General features: G+C 32.7%; 2 protein-coding genes and 1 non-coding gene across 3 annotated transcripts; 2 read left to right on the top strand and 1 right to left on the bottom strand.

The window, feature by feature from the left end:
• Positions 1-3,308: 3,308 nt before the first annotated feature.
• Positions 3,309-3,381, bottom strand: TRNAF-GAA. The gene has a single exon. It is a non-coding gene; the product is annotated as a tRNA-Phe (tRNA).
• A 3,805-nt stretch (positions 3,382-7,186) lies between these two features.
• LOC116015998 lies at positions 7,187-12,009 on the top strand. Its single transcript, XM_031256166.1, has 11 exons — positions 7,187-7,336; positions 7,455-7,713; positions 7,804-7,900; positions 7,979-8,106; positions 8,170-8,247; positions 8,459-8,546; positions 8,663-8,801; positions 8,880-9,036; positions 9,087-9,166; positions 9,260-9,490; positions 11,812-12,009. The coding sequence occupies exons 1-11, from the start codon at positions 7,187-7,189 to the stop codon at positions 12,007-12,009; spliced, it is 1,605 nt and encodes a 534-aa protein (XP_031112026.1).
• A 5,556-nt stretch (positions 12,010-17,565) lies between these two features.
• On the top strand, positions 17,566-21,416 carry LOC116015992. The gene is made up of 5 exons (XM_031256159.1): positions 17,566-17,668; positions 17,942-18,073; positions 18,167-18,352; positions 18,438-19,865; positions 19,948-21,416. Exons 1-5 carry the CDS (start codon positions 17,566-17,568, stop codon positions 21,414-21,416), a joined length of 3,318 nt encoding a protein of 1,105 aa, XP_031112019.1.
• Positions 21,417-23,404: the final 1,988 nt, after the last annotated feature.

Raw genomic sequence — 23,404 nt, 5'->3', positions numbered from 1 at the left:
CTATCCTCCTTTTTACTTATGCTGACAGCTGATAATTCTTGTACTAGTATGATTTGCCTCCTATATTATGCTTGTTTTGCTTTCAGTATATTACTTTGGTACTTGTATTTTTTTTAAAAAAGAGTCTTAATTAATTAGTTCTGGAATTTTGAATTCTAATCTGAATTATGAGTTTGTCATTCTTGTCTTAATTAATTAATCTTCATTTTATGCCTGTTCAGTGTAGTTTTGAATTCTGATTTGAATTATGAGTTTGCTATTCTTGTTTTAGGTTTGAACCTCCCAATGCAATTGGAACAAGAATTCTTCCTTATATTTACTAATTATAATTTGTTTTTTTTTTTAAATTTTCACAGAAAGAATTTAACAATTAGAGCAAACTAACAAGGAGATTCTAGACCAAAGTAAGAAGATTATGAAGTTGTTACAAGGTATACATAGTGCACATCCTAAGTTGGTACAATTTGTTGCTTCTACCGCCGATAGCAATTAAAGTAGTGATGTTGGGCTAGATAATCTTAATGTGAAAGAGTAATCTCAATAGTTCAATTTTGAGTAGTTATTACTTTTTGAAATGTGAAGTAGCTATTAATTTTTGAAATGTAAAGTAGCTATTACTTTTGGACATGTGAAGCTAGATAATCAATAAATGTAATTAAAATTATTATTTTTTGGTGACTTTACATTGTTATTAAAGTATTATTTGTTTTAAAATTATTATTGCATGGCAGATAATATGCATTAAATTGAAATGTAAATATTTTTAATTTAATACCTTTTTTACCAGTTTTCGTGATTTCCGACCACAATTTGTAAGTGGTCGGAATGGAAAGACCACCACCAAATTGAAGTGGTATGGAATTTCCGACCACCTTCCGACCACGAGGTGGTCGGATATTCTGGACCACCGTTCGTAGTGGTCGGAATTTCCGACGCATGAATTTCCGCATCCCCATTTTGGTCGAAAAGGGTATTTTCGACCACTTTTAGGGTGTTTCATAATATTAATGCTAAACTTAATATTATGAAAATTTTGATTAAAAATAAATTCAGTCAAACCTCGTTAAATGAACTAGACAACCAAAATGGGACGGAGGTAGTACTTTATAACACAAATGAGTACTCAACACTTTAACATTCAAACACAATATTTAATAGCACAAGTATACTACTTTTAAACACAAATGAATACTCAACACTTTAACCATTAAACCTAATACTTTATAGCCTAAAACTAGTACTTTATAACACAAATGAATATTCAACACTTTAACAGTGAAACACAATATTTAATAGCACAAGTATACTACTTCTTAGCAAAATGAATACTCAACACTTAAAGGAAGAAGCAACAGTATACTACATTTTAATAGAGTCAATAGTATTCAAAACAAAAAAAGGAAGAAGCAAAGAGTAATAGGAAGTTACCTACGATGAACAGCAAGAAATTAACCCAATGAAGCAGAGATTAATAGGTAGAGTTGCTAGCGGCGAAATATGTCTGGCTGACAAAATCCGACTTACTGCATGCAAACACAACACTCCTTATTATAATGGAGAGCATCATGAGAGAAATTAAATATAAGAACTGTACAGTAATAGCAGTTACCTGACGGAATGGCGACCGCTGCGAGAAAAGCAAGAAATTAAACAGAATAAATGGAGAGTATAGTTGCCACCGTAATACAGTAATAGCAGTTACCGGCGGCGAAATTACTCTGTAACGCAAAACTCTGAGAGATTAATGGAATGGCGACCGCGAGAAACATAAGAATTGAGTGCGCCGCGAGAAACAGAAGAATTGGAGTGTAATAGCGAAACCATAACAAATTTCTCACATTAAAACTATCAAAAATTCACCTGAGATTGTGAAGAAAATGCACCTTTGTCAAGAGAAAATTTGAAAATTAGTTTAAAAGTAGAGGGGAATCGTCTCTACTGCTTGGACAAGTTCTACGTGAAGAACACAGGAAACGCGAAAATTGGAGCGAAAAATTGATAAAATTAATTAATAAAATTGGGCTAAAATAGCCCATATCTGATTGTTAATTTTTTTTAGCCAAACAGAACTAATCCATAAATTAAATATGACCCAAATTGTGTGACCCGACCCGTCTCACAGATTGAGACCCGTGAGACAGTCTCATACAAGTGTGACCCTTAATTAATTAACTACAAAATATTGCACGTGAAAATGAAATAGGATGATTTTACTTTTATATACAGTATAGATTTTGACTTGTATTTTTTTTTTGATAAATATTTTAGGCATTATATTTTGACTTATTTTATATTTATATTTACACTAATAATAATAATAATAATAATAATAATAATAATAATAATAATAATAATAATAATAATAATAGTAGAAGAGAGAAAGAGCCTAAATTCAACTATTAAACAAGCCTTAATTTTTTTTAGGATCATCCTGATTCTTAAATATGCTTCTAATAAAGCTTTATCATGAAAGCTGATAGCATAATTTATAAACTATGGGATGAGAAGATATATTTGTTTTGAGTAGAAGAGTATATGCCTAAAAGTACAAAATGTATAAATTCATATGTATGCTTTTTGTAATATGCATGCCATTATCAATATATTCAATCAGAAAATGAAGTAGTTGCCACAAATTTATGTTTGTGCCCTATGCTCCTGTGGTAGAACGCCATCATAAAACTAATTTTGGATCATTTTTGCAGTCATTCAGGGGATGACGGGCTGGATCATTCGCCATGAACCATTTTCCTAATGTTATTTATTAGAAAGAAAATTTGTATTTTTCTCCCTTAAGTTATAAGATAATTATAGAATTCGTTCATGAATGTTGGTCATACTCACTTTTCGTCCCTAAGTTATTATTGATGTTGCATTTTTCTTCATTTTGTGCTCAATTTTCGTTCCTGAATTATACTAAAATTGTAAATTTTGTCCCTAATATTTTATTAGTAAAGGGACGAAAAACGCAACGTCAATGATAATTTAAGGACGAAAAGTGAATATGATTAATACTTAGGGAAAATTTATATAATTACCCTATAATTTAGGGATGAAAAATGTAATTTTCCTTAATTAAAAAAAATAAATAAACTAAAATATTGCAGTTTCACATTTTAAAAAAATAAACAAACTAAAAGATTGCAGTTTCACATTTAAAAAAAAAAAACAGTTCCATTGCCGGGAATCAAACTCGGGTCTCTTTTACAGCCAGATATCCTAACCGCTGGACAACAACGGAACGCTAGCATAAATCATCTGTTCAATAATTTTAAATTATAAATATTGTAAAGCTATCGAAGCTAAGTTGCGGTGAACGTGGATCGAACACGTGACCTTCAGATCTTCAGTCTGACGCTCTCCCAACTGAGCTATCCCCGCAACCGTATGTATTTTTACATTTTAAATAAACAACATTATTACGTTCATTATAAACAAACCGATTTCATTTGAAGAACATACAACTAATCAACTACTCATAAAACACTACACCAAGCATCTCTTGTGCTGTGCATGATTCAATGATTGCCTCAAGCCAAACTGCCAACGCCAATCATCCTTTATAACACTTCTATTATTATTATAAAGCCTATAATGTACAAAATTAATAAGAGTAAATAAAATTAGGCTCCTAACGGGAACTAAAAATTGGTGGTGTAATTTTTGATTGAAATGAATTGTTCATATTATTTTGATTTAAGTATTTTTATTAGCTTTCCTACTTTACCCTATATTATACGAAGTATATCATTTATTTTTCCTAAATAACCTTACATTCCGTCAGTGTAAACTTTAGTATTTTGTTAACTATATTATTATTTTTAACTTACTTATTGATTTTCATAAGAAAAGTCTTAAGTTCGAATTCCATCTCAATCAGAATTGGCATAATTGTTGAACTTATACTATGATTTTAGGGGTGCAAGAGCCGAGCTGAGCTCAGTTCGATAAATTTCTGAGCAGCTCGAGCTGAGCTCGAATAGGTCGTTTGACTCGATTGTTCAAGCTCAAGCCGATCTTCTTCGGCTCGAGATGGCTCAAATTGAGCTTGAGCTTGAATTTTACCTATTTGACTTCATGTTTCAATTAATAATAAATATTATTGTATCCATATATAATACATAAATAAAATAGTAATAATGAAGAGAGTATGAGAAAAGAAGCATACTAGGTAAACAAGTATGTGGAGGAAGGATTGAAGTGACAGTGAAAAACAAAAAATATGTATATAACTAAAATTGTTATAATTAAAAATCAATAAAAAAATGTAAATTTTAAATTTTGTATGAGTAAGTTTAAACTATAATAGCACGCATTTCCTTATATGATTGTATAATACATTATATATACACATAATATTTATTAATTTGTATATAGAAAAATTCTATAATATAATTTCATTAATTATAATTTATATTCATAGATTTATAATTAAAATTTTACATTTAAAAATTAAAAAATTAGCATTTAAATTTTGTATGATTAATGTAGTGCGTATGTATGTATTTAAAAAAATTCTAAATATTTATGAACACATATTTTGTTAATTTTATAATTTCATTTCTTTAATTATATTTCATATTTTATTGATTATAATTTAATGAAATTGACAAAAATATTGCCACGGAAGAAATATTGTATTTCTCAATGAAGTTAATTATATTAATTATAATTACCAAATATTGTGGAAATTACCATACTAATTTTATTAGTTATATCAATTATAATATTTTTTTCTATTCTAATATTAAAATATATTACCATAAATTAGCAAAATAATTAATGAAATTGCCACAATTTTGAAATATTGTAGCATAAAATTACCATCATAATTACATGAAAAAAGTGAAAAATTACCAGAATAATTAACATTAATAAATATTAAGAAATTAAATTAAAAAATAATTATATATTAAAGTAAGTATAATTTATTTTGTGTCAATAATATTACACTGAAAAAAGTGAAATAATGCAGGGAGCACGTGAAATTACCACTATGTCCTTCAAAATCACGGTCAACAAACGGTGAGACTAACTGAGGACGAAATTGGGTCAAAATTGGAAAGTTAAAGGATGTAATTGGTTTCAATCAATAGTCGAGGACCAATTTGTGAATTTAGCTATAGTCGAGGGATCATTTTGGGTATTTATTCTAATAAATATTATTATAAATATATTTACAAAGAGCTTTGTATGACTTCACTTCTAAAAGGAGAGGGAATGGATGAGAGAATTCTTCAATAGACACCCAATTCGATGTGTAAGTGCATTTAGAATGGAATCTACTTTATTTAAGCAATTGTGTTAAGACTTGCAATCAAAATATGGATTACAATATACTAAATATATGCCAATTATGGAGAAAGTTGGTATCTTTCTATACACGCTTGCTATGGGTGCTTCAAATAAGGATGTCAGGGAGTGATTTCAACATTCTGGCGAAACAAGTAGTAGAGCATTTCACAATGTTTTCGAAGCAATTTGTAGTAGGAGTAGGGGTTGTAATGGTCTTGCACATGATGCCATTTGTTCAAATGATCCTTTCATTTATACCGCCTCATATTGCTAATGATGCATGATACTTTGATACATGCCATATTTCAAGGTAAAATAGTGATCATTTCTTTTCTTTATTTCTATATTAGTTATACACAAATTGATTTGTTTTATCTAATATCTCATGATGTACATGATTGTATTGGATGTATTGATGCTACTCATATAGTTGCTTGCACCCTAGAGGTTGATCAAATGCGTTATAGAGGAAGAAAATGAATATAATGCCTACATTTCATGTCATGACATCAGTTGGGTGAGAAGGGTCAACACGTGATACATGCATTTTCCTCCATGCAATTAATACACCATCAATGAACATCCATAAGTTGTCACAAGGTATCATATTCCTAATTATTTTAAGTAAATTAAACATTTATTTCTAAAAAACATATTATTTTTTATCTTTTAATAAGAATATATTATTTGGTGGATAAATGATATCTAGATAGACTAGTATATCTGGTACCCTATCTAAAAATAAGGTATCATCAGTCTCAATTTGAAGAAGAGCAACCGACTAATGTTCAAGATGCATTCGATCGTGCACATTCTATTCTTCGTAGTTGTATTGAGACATCATTTGGAGTATTAAAGAAGAGATGGAAGATACTTAGTAAAATGTCGCAATTTAGTGTAGACACCCAAGTTGATGTTATTATGGTCACATTTGCATTGCATAATTACATCAAGAAGAACTCACAAGATGGCATGATGTTTAATATGCTCGAGCAACATCCTGCATATTACATACCATCTAACGAACTTCAAGATTTTAATGGTACTATTACGGATAATGAAAATTTAAGTGAGACAACTAGTGAGATGAAGCATATTTGCAACAATATTGCTACTTTATTATGGGGGCAAATTATTGTGTGGACCATGGTCCACATAGCTGTGTGAACCATGAATATAATGTACATTTTTATTATACTAAAAATCAATGTTGCAAAAATCTCGCCTAAGCGCCGATTAATCCCCGCCTAGGTGCTAGGCACCGGTCGACCGCCTAGTGTATAACCTTAAATGGTGGTCTAGGCGCCTAGCCGGCTAGGCGATCGCCTATGCTCCGCCTAGACCGCCTAAGCACCGCCTAGGCCGCTTAGGCGTTGATCGCCTAGGCCTCTTAGACACCGACTAGGCCGCCTAGTTGGCCGATTAACTATTGTTCTTCTTTTTTTAATGGGTTATTTCACTCAAAACAACATCGTTTTGAACGAAATAACTCTACATTGTATAAACTCTAGATACGTTTTTTTAGATTAATATTTAATATTTTAGTATCTATATATATATATATATATATAAAGAGACAAGTTTTTGGTAAATAAAAAAAATTTTGGTTTCCCGCCCAATGGAAACTACGTCGTTTTGGGCATTTTCATGGGAAACCGAGAACATTAATATTATTGCGGCTGTGTTCTGTATTGAATCATTTGGTTACATTTTAAATTTGAACCTAAGTTATTTATGGATACAACTCTTTGGCTTTCCAATGACAGGCGTGACTCTTCGAATATTGATGTGCATGATAATTACATAACCCTAGGGCTACCAATATATATACAACAAAGATTATCATATCGATATTTACAAGCAAAGCTACAAATCTAATTTCATAAACGCTATGGCTCTGATGTATGTCTTAGTTGAAGAGTTGCAGAAGCACCATACTACAGTTGCAATCAGATTGAGGGCCGTGTGCACCTACAATGTTTTGCACAGTAGAGGAAGAGATCAAATCAAGTCAAGAGAGTGTGTCTTCCATGATGAAGCGGTAATCTGTTCTTTTTTTAATGTCTAAAACATTGTAAATTATAAAAAATGCAGTAGAAACATTCCTAGAATCTTTAGTTAATACACTATTTTTTATTTTTTATTTTTTGTATTTCTAGGGTTCCTACATTCACATGCATATTCCAGGAAAGAGTGTTTCTCCTTTGAATGATTTTGTAGAGGGAAATGTGTATTGTATAAAAAATTTTCTGGTAGTTGCTCATTGGTATTGCTATAAGACATGTCATGGTGAGTACATGATGCAATTTTATTCTGAAACATTGGTCAAAGATTATAAAGGATGTGATTTTCCAAGGAATATGTATCGACTACAACCATTTGAAAGTTTGAACACACTGGATGCAAATGTTTTGGTTGGTAAGTTAGAAAATAGTCAATTTGGTTGGTAGTCAATTTGTTCATGCTAATTTCTATAATGCAATTTTAATACTACTTTTATTTTCCTAGATGTCATTGGCCGTGTAGTTGAAATATACTCTCTATTGGAGAAGATGATTAATGGGAGACCCTCTTGGTTGATAGATTTTCTGATTGAAGATTTGAAGTAAGGTTTCAAAAAAGTTAAATGTTTTATTTTACATATTGAAAATATGCATCAATTTTTAAAAAAGTTTTCATGCAGGGGTAATCAAGTGAAATGCACTGTTTGGGATGACCATGTAGAGAAAGTGAAGCCTTTTTTTAGAAGTGATCTTTTGGATCCAGTGGTTGTTCTAATTCAGATGGGTCGGATTAAGCTGGTCGAAAAGTGTAAGTAATCTTATTTTTACATAACAGTTACCTTGATAGTACTTTTTTGAATGTCTTCCTCAGCTATGGTTGTTGTTTCTTTAAGAGCTTTGGGTTGCTGCAATATCTACCTCATGTTCCTACCTGAGTATCTGAAGTACTGTAAACAGATTATAGTAAATCTGAATATTTGTTTAAACTGATTTTAGTAGATAATAGTTTGTTCCTACTAATAGAAAGCTCTTACCTAAGTTTCTTTGTGAATGTTCTGTTCCTGCAATCACATAACTCATTTCCAGTATTGTACTCATCTGTTCCTACAATACATGAGTATTTCTTAATCTGTATGCTTTTGTAATTTATATTTGTGTAGCTGGAGAAGTAAAAATTTGCAGTTCTTATGATGCTACAAATTTGCTATTCAACCAAAACACTGTGGAGTTTGTGGAATTCAGAGAAAGGTATGATGCAGTTTCTTTAACATATCAATGTTACATATATCTACAAACTGAGTACAACAAATTCATATACGAGTATGATGCAAACAGTAATAGACTAACCGAAATTCTGCATTCAGTCTATGTATGCAGCAGCAAACACCTTTGAAGAGCATTACATCGAATTCTACTTTCAGTTATGGTACTACAAGTGGAGGGGACTTAAGCAGTTCAAAAATGCAAATCACAACATTATCTGAGATCTTTTCTAAAAGAGAGGTATACTTCTTAACAATCCATTTTAGTTCTGTACTTATAAAATAGATTCAATTACAAATCTTTTTTTTTTCATGACAGACTGGTGATTTTTGGGTACCATGCAAGATTATAGGTATTGAGTCTGATCCCAATGATTGGTATTACGACTCTTGCCCTCAACAAAACTATAATAAGAAGTTGGAATTCAAGTCTGGAATGTATGATTGTGGGAAATGTGGTGGTCGGTTTATTAAAGGTAACCAAGATATAAGCTTAAGATTCGTGTAGTTGATGTTAACGGGACAGCCCCACTCCTTTTATGCGACCGTGAAGTTCTTGAGTTGTTGTGTGTAAAGGCAGATGAATTGAAAGCTATGCAGCCATTTGTGAGTTCCCTATTTTTGAACTTAAGATAGATGCCTATATAATATATTAGTGACATGCCTTAACCTCTAATGCTCTTTGTTTTAATGTCTTAGGTAATGACCAAGATTCCTAAAGACATCAGGAATTTAAAAGGGAGAGGTCTGTTATTTAAGCTTGCTGTGAGAAGTGATCAATTCAATAACCTAAATAATGCAGTACCAGTAATGCAAGTCAAACACTTTCCTGAAATGTTTGAAAACTACTATCCTGGGCTAATCAAGCATAACGATGATGAATTTTGTTCCAAGCTACAACTTATAGAGGATGACTCAGACTCAGATGAGGTATTTTTGTAATTTGTTGGTCCCGATAAGGTGGTGAAAAGTCTAGAGGGGGGGGGGTGAATAGACTTTTCAAACAAATTAAAACTTTATAACACTTCAACAACTGAGATTTCAAGTGAATAAATTCAACTTGAAACGTGCAGCGGAATATCGTACGGTAAAGTGCTATAAAATAAAACTGCGTAAAACTGAAGAGATACTTGACATGCAATACGTTGGAATATCTTAGAATAGCTCAAAGAATATGTATGCAAAGATTCAAGCATATGCGGACGTGGGAACACACAAACCCAGATGATATGATCAACACAGTACGTAAAGGGTTAGTGAGTTAAACATGCAAAAATATAAAGTGCAGTAAAGTAAAGAGAGGCAAAGATTTATAGTGGTTCGGAGATGGTGTAATTCTCCTACTCCACTTCTTCCTTCAACTCCAAGGAAGATTTCCACTATCTTCAATCACCCAGATACAATAGTGAAACTCCAAGTGCTACACAAGCACTTCCCGAGTGTTACGCACAAAGCTACACTCAACCACGAGCTCTCCGCACAAAGCTAAGCTCCCGAGCGCTACGCACACAACTACGCTCCCGAACGCTACGCACAAAGCTACGTTCCCGAACGCTATGCACAAAGCTACGTTCCAACCAAGTGTTTCGCACAAAGCTACACTTAGTTCACCCGAGTGTTACGCACCCAGCTACACTCCTTTCTACCCTCAGTAGAGATACAACTGTTGAAAGAAATATAGATTTCTTTTCTAAGACTTGAATTCCTCTCGTGTATAGTTCAATATCTCAGCACTTTGTATTTTTATCACATTCACCGCTCAGTAGCACCACTTGTAATTTTTCACGTTTTGGTTCGTAGTGCTGTACTCCTCGTCTGAGATCTCAACCGTTTTCATCCATTCTTGTCTTCAAGTCTTCTTGGGCTTTTTATAATTCAAAGAATTATTTGCCCGTTATGAACATTCAAATTTTGAACGTTCGCTTGATCTGATTGGTCATTTCAATCTGATCTTGATGGCCATACCTCCTCATTTAATGACCATACCGTTGATCTGATAACTTGCCAATTTGATCTGATAAGATCTCCATTTTGATCTGCTCATTTAATGCCGCTGGTAAGAAAAATTACCTCTGCAAATTGCTCGCCAAAGTCTTCTATTTCGGCTTGATTGATCTTTGAAACTTGTAGCCTCCAATTTCAGACTTGTTGTCTTGATAGCCTGATATTGTGGACTTTGCATTCTCCAGAGCTTGATATTTTTGACTTTGTTGCATTCTTGATTTGATCTTGATCAAGTTGATCTTTCAAAAATATTTACCGGGTGGCTCTTGCTTGAGTATGAACAATAATCTTCAAAAAATCACCACCTTCAAATTTCCTCTGGTTCATGGCATCACGTATTGGACCTTGTAAAATATTTGAGGCATGCAAAAATGACTAAGTGTAAGTTCCACTCTTAGTTGCTCCATAGTGCTTCAAACTAGCTTTCACGCGTAGAAATGGTGTAGTGTTCACACGTATGTAGTCTCACCAAAGTTGCTCTATAAGACCTTGACTTGCTCCATGTTGACTTTGACTAGCTCCAAAGCTTGCTCCATAAAGCCTTGGCTTTGTATGACTAACTCCAAGCTTCCTCTTTAGGCTTTAAAATATAACAAGTAAGATTCAAACGCTGGGCCAGTAGGTAGTATGCTCAAGTTCTTAACCATTACTCCGTTTCAGCTCATTCGATTATATTCATCAAGATAATATATTTGATCCTTCTTTGCATTGTGTAGCGTATGGTGTAAAGATAGTGGATCTTGAACTTCCTTTCGCCTTTGACTTTGATTGACCTTGACTTCCTCCATAGGTTACTCCACAAGTTCCCCCATTGGACTTGACTTGCTCCATAGGTTGCTCCACAAGTTTCCCCTAGACCAAAAATTGACTTTCTTCGTGGAGTTAAGCCGTTCCACTTCTTGCTCTTCAAGGCTTAAAATGTTCTTTGTAGGATTTGAACTCATGCCTTCTAACTTAGATAACCTTAGTCTTGTCCATTGGATCATACACTCTCATATGTATAGTGGAAGCAAATGACTTACAAGACTCATGACAAAATGTATTCTATAAAACAATAATTCGAACCAATCTAAAGTCATGACTTGTCTTTCGGGTCTCATCTCTACACTCTAAAAATAAAATAGGGGATTTCTAAAATTACAAATTTGGCTCATCAAAACTATTACAATTTTATTCCTAACATAATTATTTCAATCAAACACCCTTTTAAGTATCACTAGCACTATGCTTATTTGTTATCCTTTCAGGGTTTTTTTTTTTCAGATGATCCTACAGAAAGTCCAATTGGTACTGCTTCTGGAAAGCAGAATGTAGCTGTGAATGAAACGGAAGCAGTGAAGCGAAGTCTGCTGGATGAATTTTCAAGTACACAAACATCAAAGAAGAAGAAACAAATTGTAGTGAAAGAGGAGAAGAATGAGAAAGAACCTACTGGTGAACAATGAGTAGTTTGGACAATGGTTACTATGGCAGTGTTGAATTTGGATTACAATGGTTTTTGTGTTGTTGATTTTTTGCACAATATTTATCATGGCCCTTGATTTGTAACCCTAATAGTTTTGGGTTAACAATCTGATTTCTACTTTATTTCTGATTTCAGTATGGTCTTAGTTTTCTGATCCTGCCTACAATTACTTGCCTTAATGACTGTGATTTTATCTAAGTAATCAGTAATATACTGCTTATTGTGGATTTTGTAGACAATTTGTGATTTTTCAGGTACTTGATGATTAAAAAGTGCTCGGTTTCCAGTGCAAGGTTTGCGGTTGTAATTGAAGGCAACATTTGAAGTTAAGATGATGCAAAAGGCTGACACAACCAGGCACATCTATAATGAAGTCACATTTACAAAATATCAAGTCACACAGGGCTATTTGAACTATGTAATTTAGGCAGCAATTGTACATAGATATTGTTAGACTTGTGCATAGATTTACACTTTTGTTTTTTTTTACAGTTCTTATCATGTTTTGAAAATGTACTGCAGTAATTTTTAAAGCATGAATAGAAAGAATGCTTATCTGGATAGCCATATTCTTCTCCTTGAAAGCATCACAGTTGAGGACACTTGAATGAAAATACTTCCTTATTCTTAATACTCAGATTATAAAGATTGATACTGCAAAAATATAAGTATAGAAAGTTAGTTACAATTATACTCAAATGCCAGTCAAATGATTGACTGTCACTTTTAAATTTAAAATGCAAGTTGAGTTGTATGTTGTAAGGTAATTAAAGTCAGTCAAGGACACAATTACATTAAGTATCAAGAATGTTCTTATAAATGATTTGTCTTATAGTATGCTACATTAAACGTATTGAAAGTAATTCTATTTAGACAAGTTAGTAAACCAAAAAAAAAAAAAAAAAAAGATCAACAAATACAGTACTAAACAAGCAGTTTTGATTCAACTTATAATTAAGCAATTCTGAGGTTTTTTATTTCTGCAGTGAGTTAGTACAAAATAGGTTTATAAGTGTGATTATCATGTTGTAATGCAACATATTGGTGACCAGCATGGGCAGTTCAATAGTTATTAAGATGTACATGTGGTGTATTTGTAATCATTTTTAGATTAGTATCAAGTCATATTCAATAAATGTTAGGAACTCCGAGCTACTGATTTTAATGATACCAATGAACCGAGGAGACCCCTCATTTCTTTTTGTCTTTTTAGAATAGAACTTTCGGTTCCATAACTCGGTCCTAGGAATTAGACGAATCCTCACTGTCAAAAAGTTACTTGTCATCTCTAAACCTTTCCTCATATAAAAGGTATGAGACCGAAGTGTTGAAGTTTGGAAGACATGAAGACTTGAAGAACCGAAGTGTTGAAGACTTGAAGAACCGAAGACAGAAGATTGAAGATCCAGGCCGAAGAATGGAAGGGCCGAATTCTTGTTACCTAACAATCAAAGGTGATTGGTTCGAGGAGACTGGATGAATGATAAGGTCAATCATTCTCATGAGTAACCAAGGCCAAGACATTCCCTGAAAGTGTCTTATCTATAGCCTTGAAGATGGGTATAATCTGAATGTCAAAATGGATCCTAGGCAACGATCCCGAGAAGCATTTAATGATTGTCACCTTTTTGTGAGACAAAAGACAAATTGTCCTTGCACAAAAGTGAACAAACGGCTAGAAAGGTACTGACACTCTGAAAAGGTCAAATCTTACCCATTGGTTATTTATTACACACTGGATAATAGGTTTGAATTTTGGATTCCCCCAACGGATCTGAAAATTCCCACCTATAAATACCCTTGTCACATCTCATTTGGATAAGGTTGAAAAAGCGAAAACTCTCTAGAAAGCAATACCATTTTCCAGTGTTCAAAAATCTCCAAAAAGCTCAAAGTTTTATTCTAGATTGAAAAGAGATCTTGTGAAGCTCTAGCGTGAAAAATCAAGACCTTCAAGCACAAGAATCTCAAGTTGGGAAACTTTATCAATCATTTTCAACCATCTCTACATGTGAAGTAGAAAGAGGCGGATTAAACTTTGAAGTAGTTGAAAAACCTAATCATACGTGGCTGCCGGGCTTGGTGATCAACGGAGCACGTTGTAGAAGAAGACTTGTACTATTTAAGGAGAAAAATAGTGCAAACCTTCACGAGTTGTGAAGAGGAGTGGAGTAGGCTTAGTTAACAGCCGAACCACTATAAAAATCTCTCTCTCTCTCTCTCTCTCTCTCTCTCTTTTTAATTCCTTTACACACTGCATTCCATATCACACAAAAACCTAACCCATTTTATAAGAAAAACTTTTGATGCAAAGTGAAAACTAAAATTTGGTACAATCTTTATCCGCTGCGTTACTATCTTTGATATTGAAAAGTTTTAAAAATCCTTGTGAGTCTATTCAACCCCCCCTTCTAGACTCACACCTCTACCACCGGGACCAACAATAAAAAATGAGTAATTAGTACACCAAAACTGTTGGATTTCCAATGAAACAATTAATAGCTATTGTCAATCATAATGCCCTGAACCTTTACAATCTATAAAAGCCACTATGATGAAACAATACCAACTTTCAGATAATACACTCTCCACACAGTAGCTTTTTAACATGAAGAAATTGACAAGATCCACAGTTGTAGGAGCGAAAAGGAAAGGTCATTCAGAGAATAAAGGTATGTAACTCAATCTATACAATGTTGTGCATACAGTAATGTGGTTTACAGTTGTAGTTGTTACAAAATATCTAACTAAGTATGTTCTAATTAGCTTAAAGAATACTTAACTTTTTACAGCATAGTTTGATGAGTTGCTTCACCTGCAAAAGATTAAAATTTCTCATTAAGCTTAGGGTTAAATCTGAATGTAGTAAACAGATATAGATTGAAGCTAAACATAGCAAATGAAAGGTACTTATCTTTTTTTCGGGCTATTTGTTTTCTTCCATTAATCTGCATATAGTATTGTGCTCAACAATATGTTAGAACCAAGTAACCAACCTTTAGGTTCTCACTGTAAAGATAATTTTAATACAAACCAACCAAGAGAACCAACCATTAAGTGCAAAACAATAGCTTACATGTCATTAAACCAACAATAACTTACATTCTAAAACCCTAAATCGGTTCAAGGTGGTCAATTAGTAGTTAAACACACTGGATTGCGTCAAGATATTCAATGAATTAGTGAGATTTCCAAAAAATTTAAACAACAGTGAACTTGGAGATTTTAACTGAATTGAGAACTTTGAGAAATTAACTTACCCAGACTTGACGGAGAGTACTATAAATTATACATTTAGGTGTCCAGGTCTGTAATGCAGATCTCAGAAACCCAATATATACAGTTTAGTTTGAGAGACGGTCACCAATCAATGAACAATTTTTATTAAATCAAACTTGATTTCGACTATAACAAACCCTAAATACACAGATTTTAGTGCTACAACTTTGATTTCTAACAGAGTAAACTTACCTTGAACTCCATCGTAGTTAGAATCCACAACGATAGTAGCCATTTTCGTAGGACTAGGGTTTCCCGAATCAAGGATTGCGTCGGCTCTAATCTTTCGAGTAGGAAAGTGTAGGAAAGTTAGAGCTTGACGGAATTAGGAAAGTGTAGATGTAGGTAGGTGAGAGTTGAGATCAGAGAGCAGAGAGTAGAAAATGGTATAGATCGTAGTAGACGGATCTGGAATATGATCCTGTGATCTCGTTTCCATGTTTTTGTTTTTTTATTTTATATATATATATATATATATATATATATATATATAGGTATATAATTATATATACATATTAAATTAATATTATTTGTTGTGTTGTATTAAAAGTTTTGTGGTTACTAAATGGTTATATTAAATCTTTAGTTGGTTAGTTTTTGTAGGTGAGTTTCACAGTGACTCATAATTTGGTTTTGTTAAAATTTTGTTATGTATTTTTGTCGTGATATATCGAAATTTAATTTTCATTTATTTTTGTTATGTAGAAAATGAAAATTCAATACAAGATGAGAATGTCATTACTCCAAAACATAATCGGTTATCTTCAATAGCTACTACAAATCAATTATTTGGAGTTTTTCAATCATCCTTAGTTACCCCGTTGAGCGTATTAACTGAAGGTTAGTACATTATTATCAAATTTTAAAATGTTATCTACCAATGTTAGCAAATTTTTAAATGTTTTAATCTAACATAAAAGACATTATTTTAGGACCGTCAAGGTTGAGCAATATTGTGATTGACAAAAATAGGATACCGTTGCAGGAGATCCTCGTGACACCTAATATGAATCAAGAACAAGGTATTACAATGAATAGTGTTTTTCAAATTTAATTTACTTTTGTCATATATAAAATTATTTTTGTGGTTTTCAATTCATTTGGTTCTCAACTAGATGTTTAGTGTTACATGAAATATTTTTTTTGAATATAGTTGTTATAAGAAGAGAAGAAACACAAAATTGAATAACAAATAGCAGTGGAGTTGTCATACATCCACCTATGAACTCAAGTAAGTACTAGCAAGAAATTACTTATTGTTTTTATTATTAAATATCTTGTAATTTATTTTTTCGTAAGTTTGTTACTTACCTTCTTACAAAATATATGAATTTAGATTCCTCCTTCCAAAGTACAAGTAGTACTATAACCAATGCAATGAGGTCTTCTACAATGGAGTTTAGAAACTTAAACAATGACTTTAACAAAGCCATGGAGGAACACGATTTAACTAATAATGAATCAATTGGTTAGTTCTTAGTTCATTTTCATTACATTTGCAGTTTTGCCACTAATATATTATTAAAATAATTACTAAACAGGCGTTGCTAAAAATTTAGTTTTATATTTTTGTTGTAGTGACTTATGCCGATTTTGGGGATCCTTGTGATTCATGCCAACATTGCGGTGCCCTATTTTGGTACGAAGAGCGTGTAGGTGCACGGAATTGTAACGGATATACTAAATATTCATTATGTTGTACTAATGGTAAAATTAAATTACCACTTGAGAACAAACCTCCACAACAAATTTTGGATCTTTTTTTTTAAGGTCAGTGAGAAAAGAGACCACTTCTTGCAAAATATTCGCTCTTATAACAATATGTTTTGTTTTACATCAATGGGTGGAAGAGTTGATAGAATAGTAAATCAAGGTGGTGGTCCACCTATGTATCGTATGAATGGCCAAAACTTTCACTTAATTGGAAGCTTGCAACCAGTGGATGGTGCTACATCAAAGTTTGCGCAATTGTATATCCATGACACTGAAAATGAAGTTAACAACCGTCTTACATCAATAAGGTAATATTCACCCTTTTCTACTTATTGATAAATATTATTTTCGTTAATGTAAATACTTTTTGTAATATATATCAAATTTTTTTTTGAATTATTTAGGAATGAAATTGTTAGTTCATCAATAGAGATGGAGGTTGTTAATGATATAAAGGCAGCTTTAGACAAGAATAATGTTTTGGTTAAGTCGTTTCGAATGTCCAGAACTGAGGTTCAAAAAAAATCCTAGAACTGAAATAAGGATGAGACTAATAGGAAAGAGGTCCAAAGATGCAAGGACATATAATCTACCTACAGTCTCCGAGGTTGCTGCATTGATAGTTGGCGACTTAGAGGCGGACATGGGTATGCGAGACATTATAGTCGAGTGTAAGTCAGGATTGCTTAAGAGGATTAATGAGCTCAACCCTGCGTACTTACCATTGCAGTATCCTGTATTGTTTCCTTTTGGAGAAGATGGATATAGGGATGATATATAATTTTGTACAAATACTAACGAAGTGAGTGGTAGCAGGCAACGTATATCCCCAAGAGAGTATTTTGCTTTTAAAATACATGAGAGGCGAAGTCAAATTTCAACCTTATTGCATGCAAGGAGACTGTTACAACAATTTTTAGTTGATGGGTACACAATAGTGGAAGCAGGTCGTCTACTATTCATTCGTAACATTCAAAAGGCATTGCGTTGTGAAGTGTACAAAGGTTTGTCTGATGCATTGTTTAGAGGAGATATAGACCCTTCAATGCAAGGTAAGAGAGTTATTTTACCATCCAGTTTTACGGGAGGTGCGAGATATATGATTCAAAATTATCAAGATGCTATGGCTATATGTCGTTGGATAGGGTATCCAAGCTTATTCATTACATTCACATGTAACCCAAAGTGGTCGGAAATCCAACGATATGTTCAACTAAGAGGTTTGAGAGCTGAGGACAAACCAGATATTGTTGCACGAGTTTTCAAGATGAAGCTTGATTCATTAATTAATGAATTCAAGGTTGGGCAATTATTTGGTCAGGTAAAAGCATGTAAGAAAATTGCACACTTAAAATATTTTTATGTTACAAATTATTGTACTATCCTCTTAATTTACAATTTTTTTTGTTATGACAGTGATCTACACAATTGAATTTCAAAAATGGGGATTACCTCATGCTCATATACTGCTTTTTCTTAGTTTGAACACAAGTATTCCATGTCAAACTACAGTTGACTCAATAATCTCCGCCGAAGTCCCGAGCAAAGAATTAGATCCTGAGTACCATCAAGCAGTTGAGGAGTTTATGTTACATGGTCCTTGTGGTGTTGCTAGAAAGACATCTCCATGTATGGTAAATGGACGGTGTTCTAAACATTTTCCCAAAAAAATTGTGGAATACTCAAATTTTGATGCAGATGGTTACCCAATATATAGAAGACAGCATGGTGGAAAAACAATTACCAAGAATGGTATTCAGTTGGATAATAGATATGTGGTACCCCATAACAGATACTTGCTTTTGAGATACAATGCACATATGAATGTGGAGTGGTGCAACCAATCTAGATCTATCAAATACTTATTCAAGTATGTGAACAAGGGAAATGATCGCGTAACTGCTGAATTTTATAAAACAACATCAAATGCAGATGGAGTGCAAGTAGTGGATGAGATCAACATGTACTATGATTGTAGATACGTTTCTGCATCTGATGCTACTTGGCATCTACTAAGTTTTGAGATTCAATGTAGAAACCCGCTAGTTGAGAGGCTTAGTTTCCATTTACCAGATAGCCAAACGGTCTTCTTTCAGGATGATGAAGATGTTGAGACAGTTTTGAACAAAGAAACTTTGGGGCAAAGCATGTTCACACAATGGTTGAACAAAGAAACTTTGGGGCAAAGCATGTTCACACAATGGTTGAACAAAGAAACTTTGGGGCAAAGCATGTTCACACAATGGTTTGAGGCAAACAAAACTTTCCAAAGCATGTTCACACAATGGTTTGAGGCAAACAAAACTTTCCAAGAAATGTTCACACAATGGTTTGAGGCAAACAAAACTTTCCAAGAAGCTAAATTGCTAACCTTTGAGGCAAACAAAACTTTCCAAGAAGCTAAATTGCTAACCTATATTGAGATGCCCAATAAATTTGTGTGGAAGAAAAATATTCGTCAATGGCATCCCCGTAAAAGAGGTTTTTCTATTGGCCGTATCTTTTATGTTCCACCGGGTACTAGGGAATTATATTATCTACGATGTTTGTTGAACATAGTGAGGGGCCCAACAAGCTTTTCTGACATAAGGTCATATAATGGAGTACAGTACAATACTTTTAAGGAGGCATGTTATGCCCAGGGGTTATTACAAGATGATACTGAATATGTTGATGCAATTATGGAAGCTAACTATTTTGCAACTCCCAACTCACTAAGAAAGTTGTTTGTTACTCTATTATTGTCAAATACAATGGCACGTCCAGAAATTGTATGGGAGAAGGTGTGGACACATCTGGCTGATGATGCTCAACATACGCGTAGGAGATTATTACACTTGCAAGGTATTATTATGCAACTAATTAAGGTTTATGTACTCATTTTTTTTTGTATAATTTCTTTTAATGGACTTATCTTTTGGTACAGATATATTTCTAACTGATGAAGAGAAAACGAATTTTGCGCTATGGGAATTGTCAAAGCTTTTATTAGTCTATAACAAGACTTTGAGAGATTTTCCAAACATACCGGTAATTAATGAAGCAAGCCATGTTCATGTGGAAAACTGGTTGTTGTGGGAAGAGTTAGCATATGACCGTGCTAGGGAATATGAAGAGAGTCAACGGCTTAAGGAGAGACTAACAGAACAACAAAAAGAAATATATGATACCATTATCAATGATTTTGATTCCAACAATGGTGGACTGTTTTTTGTTTATGGGTATGGTGGTACAGGAAAGACATTTCTGTTGCGTGTGCTCTCTTCTTCTATTAGAGCAAAAGGCAAAATTGTTATCAATGTGGCATCAAGTGGGATAGCATCTTTACTTCTTCTGGGTGGCAGGACTGCACATTCAAGGTTTTCAATACCAATCTCTGTCAATGAAGATTCTACATGCAATATAAATCAAGGTCAAGGCAGCCAATTAGCCGAACTCATTGTTCATGCAAAACTAATAATTTGGGATGAAGCACCGATGATGCACAAACATTGTTTTGAGGCGTTGGATAAAACAATGAGAGGTTTGTTAAGATTTGTTAACAATGACAGTGAAAACAAGACTTTTTGCGGGAAGACAGTGGTTTTAGGTGGGGACTTTAGGCAAATATTACTAGTGGTGCCAAAAGGTTCAAGACAGGACATTGTTTCTGCAACAATTAATTCTTCATATCTTTGGAGACATTGTAGAGTTACGCGCCTAACAAAAAATTTGAGATTAAGTACAATGGAACCTGGATTAAATCAAGACAAAGTTGAAGAATTTGCGAATTGGCTAATTTCAATAGGTGATGGTAATATTGGGGTAGATATTGATAGTTACGCTGATTTTGATATCCCCACTCAATTGTTATTGAAGTCAAATGGTTATCCTATTTCCTCTATTGTGAAAAGTACCTTCCCCAACTTTACTGGTGCAAGCAGTGATGGAAGTTGTTTTAAGAACAGTGCAATACTAGCACCAACGTTAGAGGTGGTCAATGAAGTCAACCAGTATATGTCTAACTTAACTGAAGGGGAAGGAAAGACATATTTGAGTTCCGACACAACGTGTAAAGGCGATGGTTCCAGTTCAGTTCTTGCTGATGTGCATACACCAGAATTCCTAAATACCATAAGAGCATCTGGCCTTCCAAATCATTCTTTGACTTTAAAAGTGGGGTCTCCTGTAATGTTAATGAGGAACATTGATCATAGTCTTGGTTTATGCAATGGAACTAGGTTGGTGGTAACAAGATTAGGTAATCATGTTGTTGAAGGAAGCATATTAGCAGGTCCTAATGCTGGGACTAAGGTATTAATTGCTAGAATAACTATCACCCCATCGGACCCGAGTACCTTTCAAGTTCAACAGAAGACAATTTCCACTTATGCTGTCATATGCAATGACTATTAACAAGAGTCAAGGGCAGACGCTTTCCAATGTTGGTTTGATACTCAAGAAACCAATTTTTGTGCATGGCCAATTATATGTTGTCGCATCAAGAGTTAGTCAACCAGACGGACTAAAGATTTTAGTATGTGATGAATCAAAACAAGATTGTAATTCTACTACTAATGTAGTTTACAAAGAGGTCTTTAATAATTTATAAATTCTTTCATTATTAATATTGTTTTATCTTTTTTTCGTTTTCGCTAATATTCCATTTTGACTTGATATATTTTCATGTCGTGCATCGCACGAGTCAACTGCTAGTTAACTATTAAAGTATTATATAATTTATAATTATTAATCTTTAAAAAATTAAAAATACTTAAATAATTTTTTTAAAAATAAAAAATAAAATAAAAAATACACGGGCGCCTAGGCGTCCTAGGAGCTCCCTGAGCGCCTAACATTTTTTCAACCATGCTAAAAATACATTATTTTTATACTGAAGGTACATTATTTCATTGTATATATAAAATAATGTACTTTCAGTACTTAAATAATGTACTCTAAAATAATTTACTTTATTTACAAAAATAATGTACTTTTAGTATATTAAAAATGTACTTTTTATTTATGGTTCACACAAATGTGTGGACCATGGTCCATGCAATAATGGTATGGGATACTAGATCCTAAATGTGAAATATATATTTTTTAGACTTTAAATTGCACAATATATATATATATATATAGGCCTGCCTTCCTATCATATTGTAGGCCTAGAGCGTAGCAATAAAAATTGACCCTATATTAAATAAATAAATATTTTTATAACTAAAATTTAAATTAAATAAGAGAAAAATACTAATGTCAAATAACTTGAAATAAGATTTACAAGTTTATAACAATTATGCATACACATACAAATAATACACATCAAAACAATTCTAGATGTATTCCTAAATCCAAATTTAAATAATCAATAACTGCATAAATAAAGAATTATAGTTTATAAAAATGAATAAATAATTTAAAACCAAATTAGCTTATAGAGAATTTCATTATTATTATAATAAAAAGTAAATTAATTTTTAATAAAAATTTATAAAACAAAACTTAAATAATAAGAACATAGCATAAAATCTTAATTATATAGAGAAATAAATCAAAATATTCTAAACCTGATAAAAGATATTCATAATAAAATATGAAACATAATTAATTGGATAAAATAGTTCGACTAAAAAATACATAATAAGTCACACATCTTCTATATTGATCAATTTCAAGTTTATCTAGATTAATTTGAATACGATGAATATGACACATAATAGGACTTCTAAACTACATTGACTAGATAATTCATAACAAAAAATTAAAATATCTTTTAAAATATTTTTCATAACTAAATCACAAAATATATTACATATACATAAACTCATTATAATAAAGTTCACAAAATAACACATTTTAAATAGAAGTAGTAAATCCCTCGAATAGAAATAGATTCAAAATTTGATATGAATCACAAATTAATCTATATTATAAATCTCACTATAATTGTAGGAAGGTAAAAATAAAATTAATATAAGGTGCATGTGAAAAGATTCAATCCCTTAACCTTGAGTATACAAATCATAAATCTTACCAACTCATCTAACCTTCAATTCAAACATGTAAATTTATACTAAATTATTATACGAAACATCTAAAAAGTACAAATAAGTCATCGAACTATTTGGGAATTAGCAATTAAGCCATCAAACTCAAATAAGCTCCAAATAAGCCATTGAACTTAGGAAAACAAAGCAATTAAGCAACTAAACTTGAAAAATTAACAATTAACATTTTTAACAGGTCATTTGCCTATTCCGGCCACCGGCGACGACTTTTCCGATGACCGACGAAAAATTCCAGCGACCGGCAACGACAGAGGTCATCGCCGGTCGCATTTTTCAGCTAGGGCGACCAGGGGCGACCATTTCTGGACGCCTTCTCCTTGGGGAAGGGGA

This window comes from Ipomoea triloba, chromosome 4 (assembly GCF_003576645.1).
Source record: "Ipomoea triloba cultivar NCNSP0323 chromosome 4, ASM357664v1".
Classification (NCBI taxonomy): Eukaryota; Viridiplantae; Streptophyta; class Magnoliopsida; order Solanales; family Convolvulaceae; genus Ipomoea; species Ipomoea triloba.
Note: the sequence above shows the minus strand (reverse complement) of the source record. Positions and strands in the feature narration are given on the sequence as shown.

What these genes read in the sequence shown, in the direction of transcription:
- LOC116015998 (XM_031256166.1), top strand. Translation starts at nt 7,187, where the DNA reads ATGGCTCTGATGTATGTCTTAGTTGAAGAGTTGCAGAAGCACCATACT. An exon ending in TTTGTGGAATTCAGAGAAAG is followed by an intron (nt 8,547 to 8,662) that starts GTATGATGCAGT and finishes TTCTGCATTCAG; the next exon opens with TCTATGTATGCAGCAGCAAA. An exon ending in AGATCTTTTCTAAAAGAGAG is followed by an intron (nt 8,802 to 8,879) that starts GTATACTTCTTA and finishes TTTTCATGACAG; the next exon opens with ACTGGTGATTTTTGGGTACC.
- LOC116015992 (XM_031256159.1), top strand. Translation starts at nt 17,566, where the DNA reads ATGAGACTAATAGGAAAGAGGTCCAAAGATGCAAGGACATATAATCTA. An exon ending in TATAGACCCTTCAATGCAAG is followed by an intron (nt 18,074 to 18,166) that starts GTAAGAGAGTTA and finishes GTCGTTGGATAG; the next exon opens with GGTATCCAAGCTTATTCATT. An exon ending in ATTTGGTCAGGTAAAAGCAT is followed by an intron (nt 18,353 to 18,437) that starts GTAAGAAAATTG and finishes TTGTTATGACAG; the next exon opens with TGATCTACACAATTGAATTT.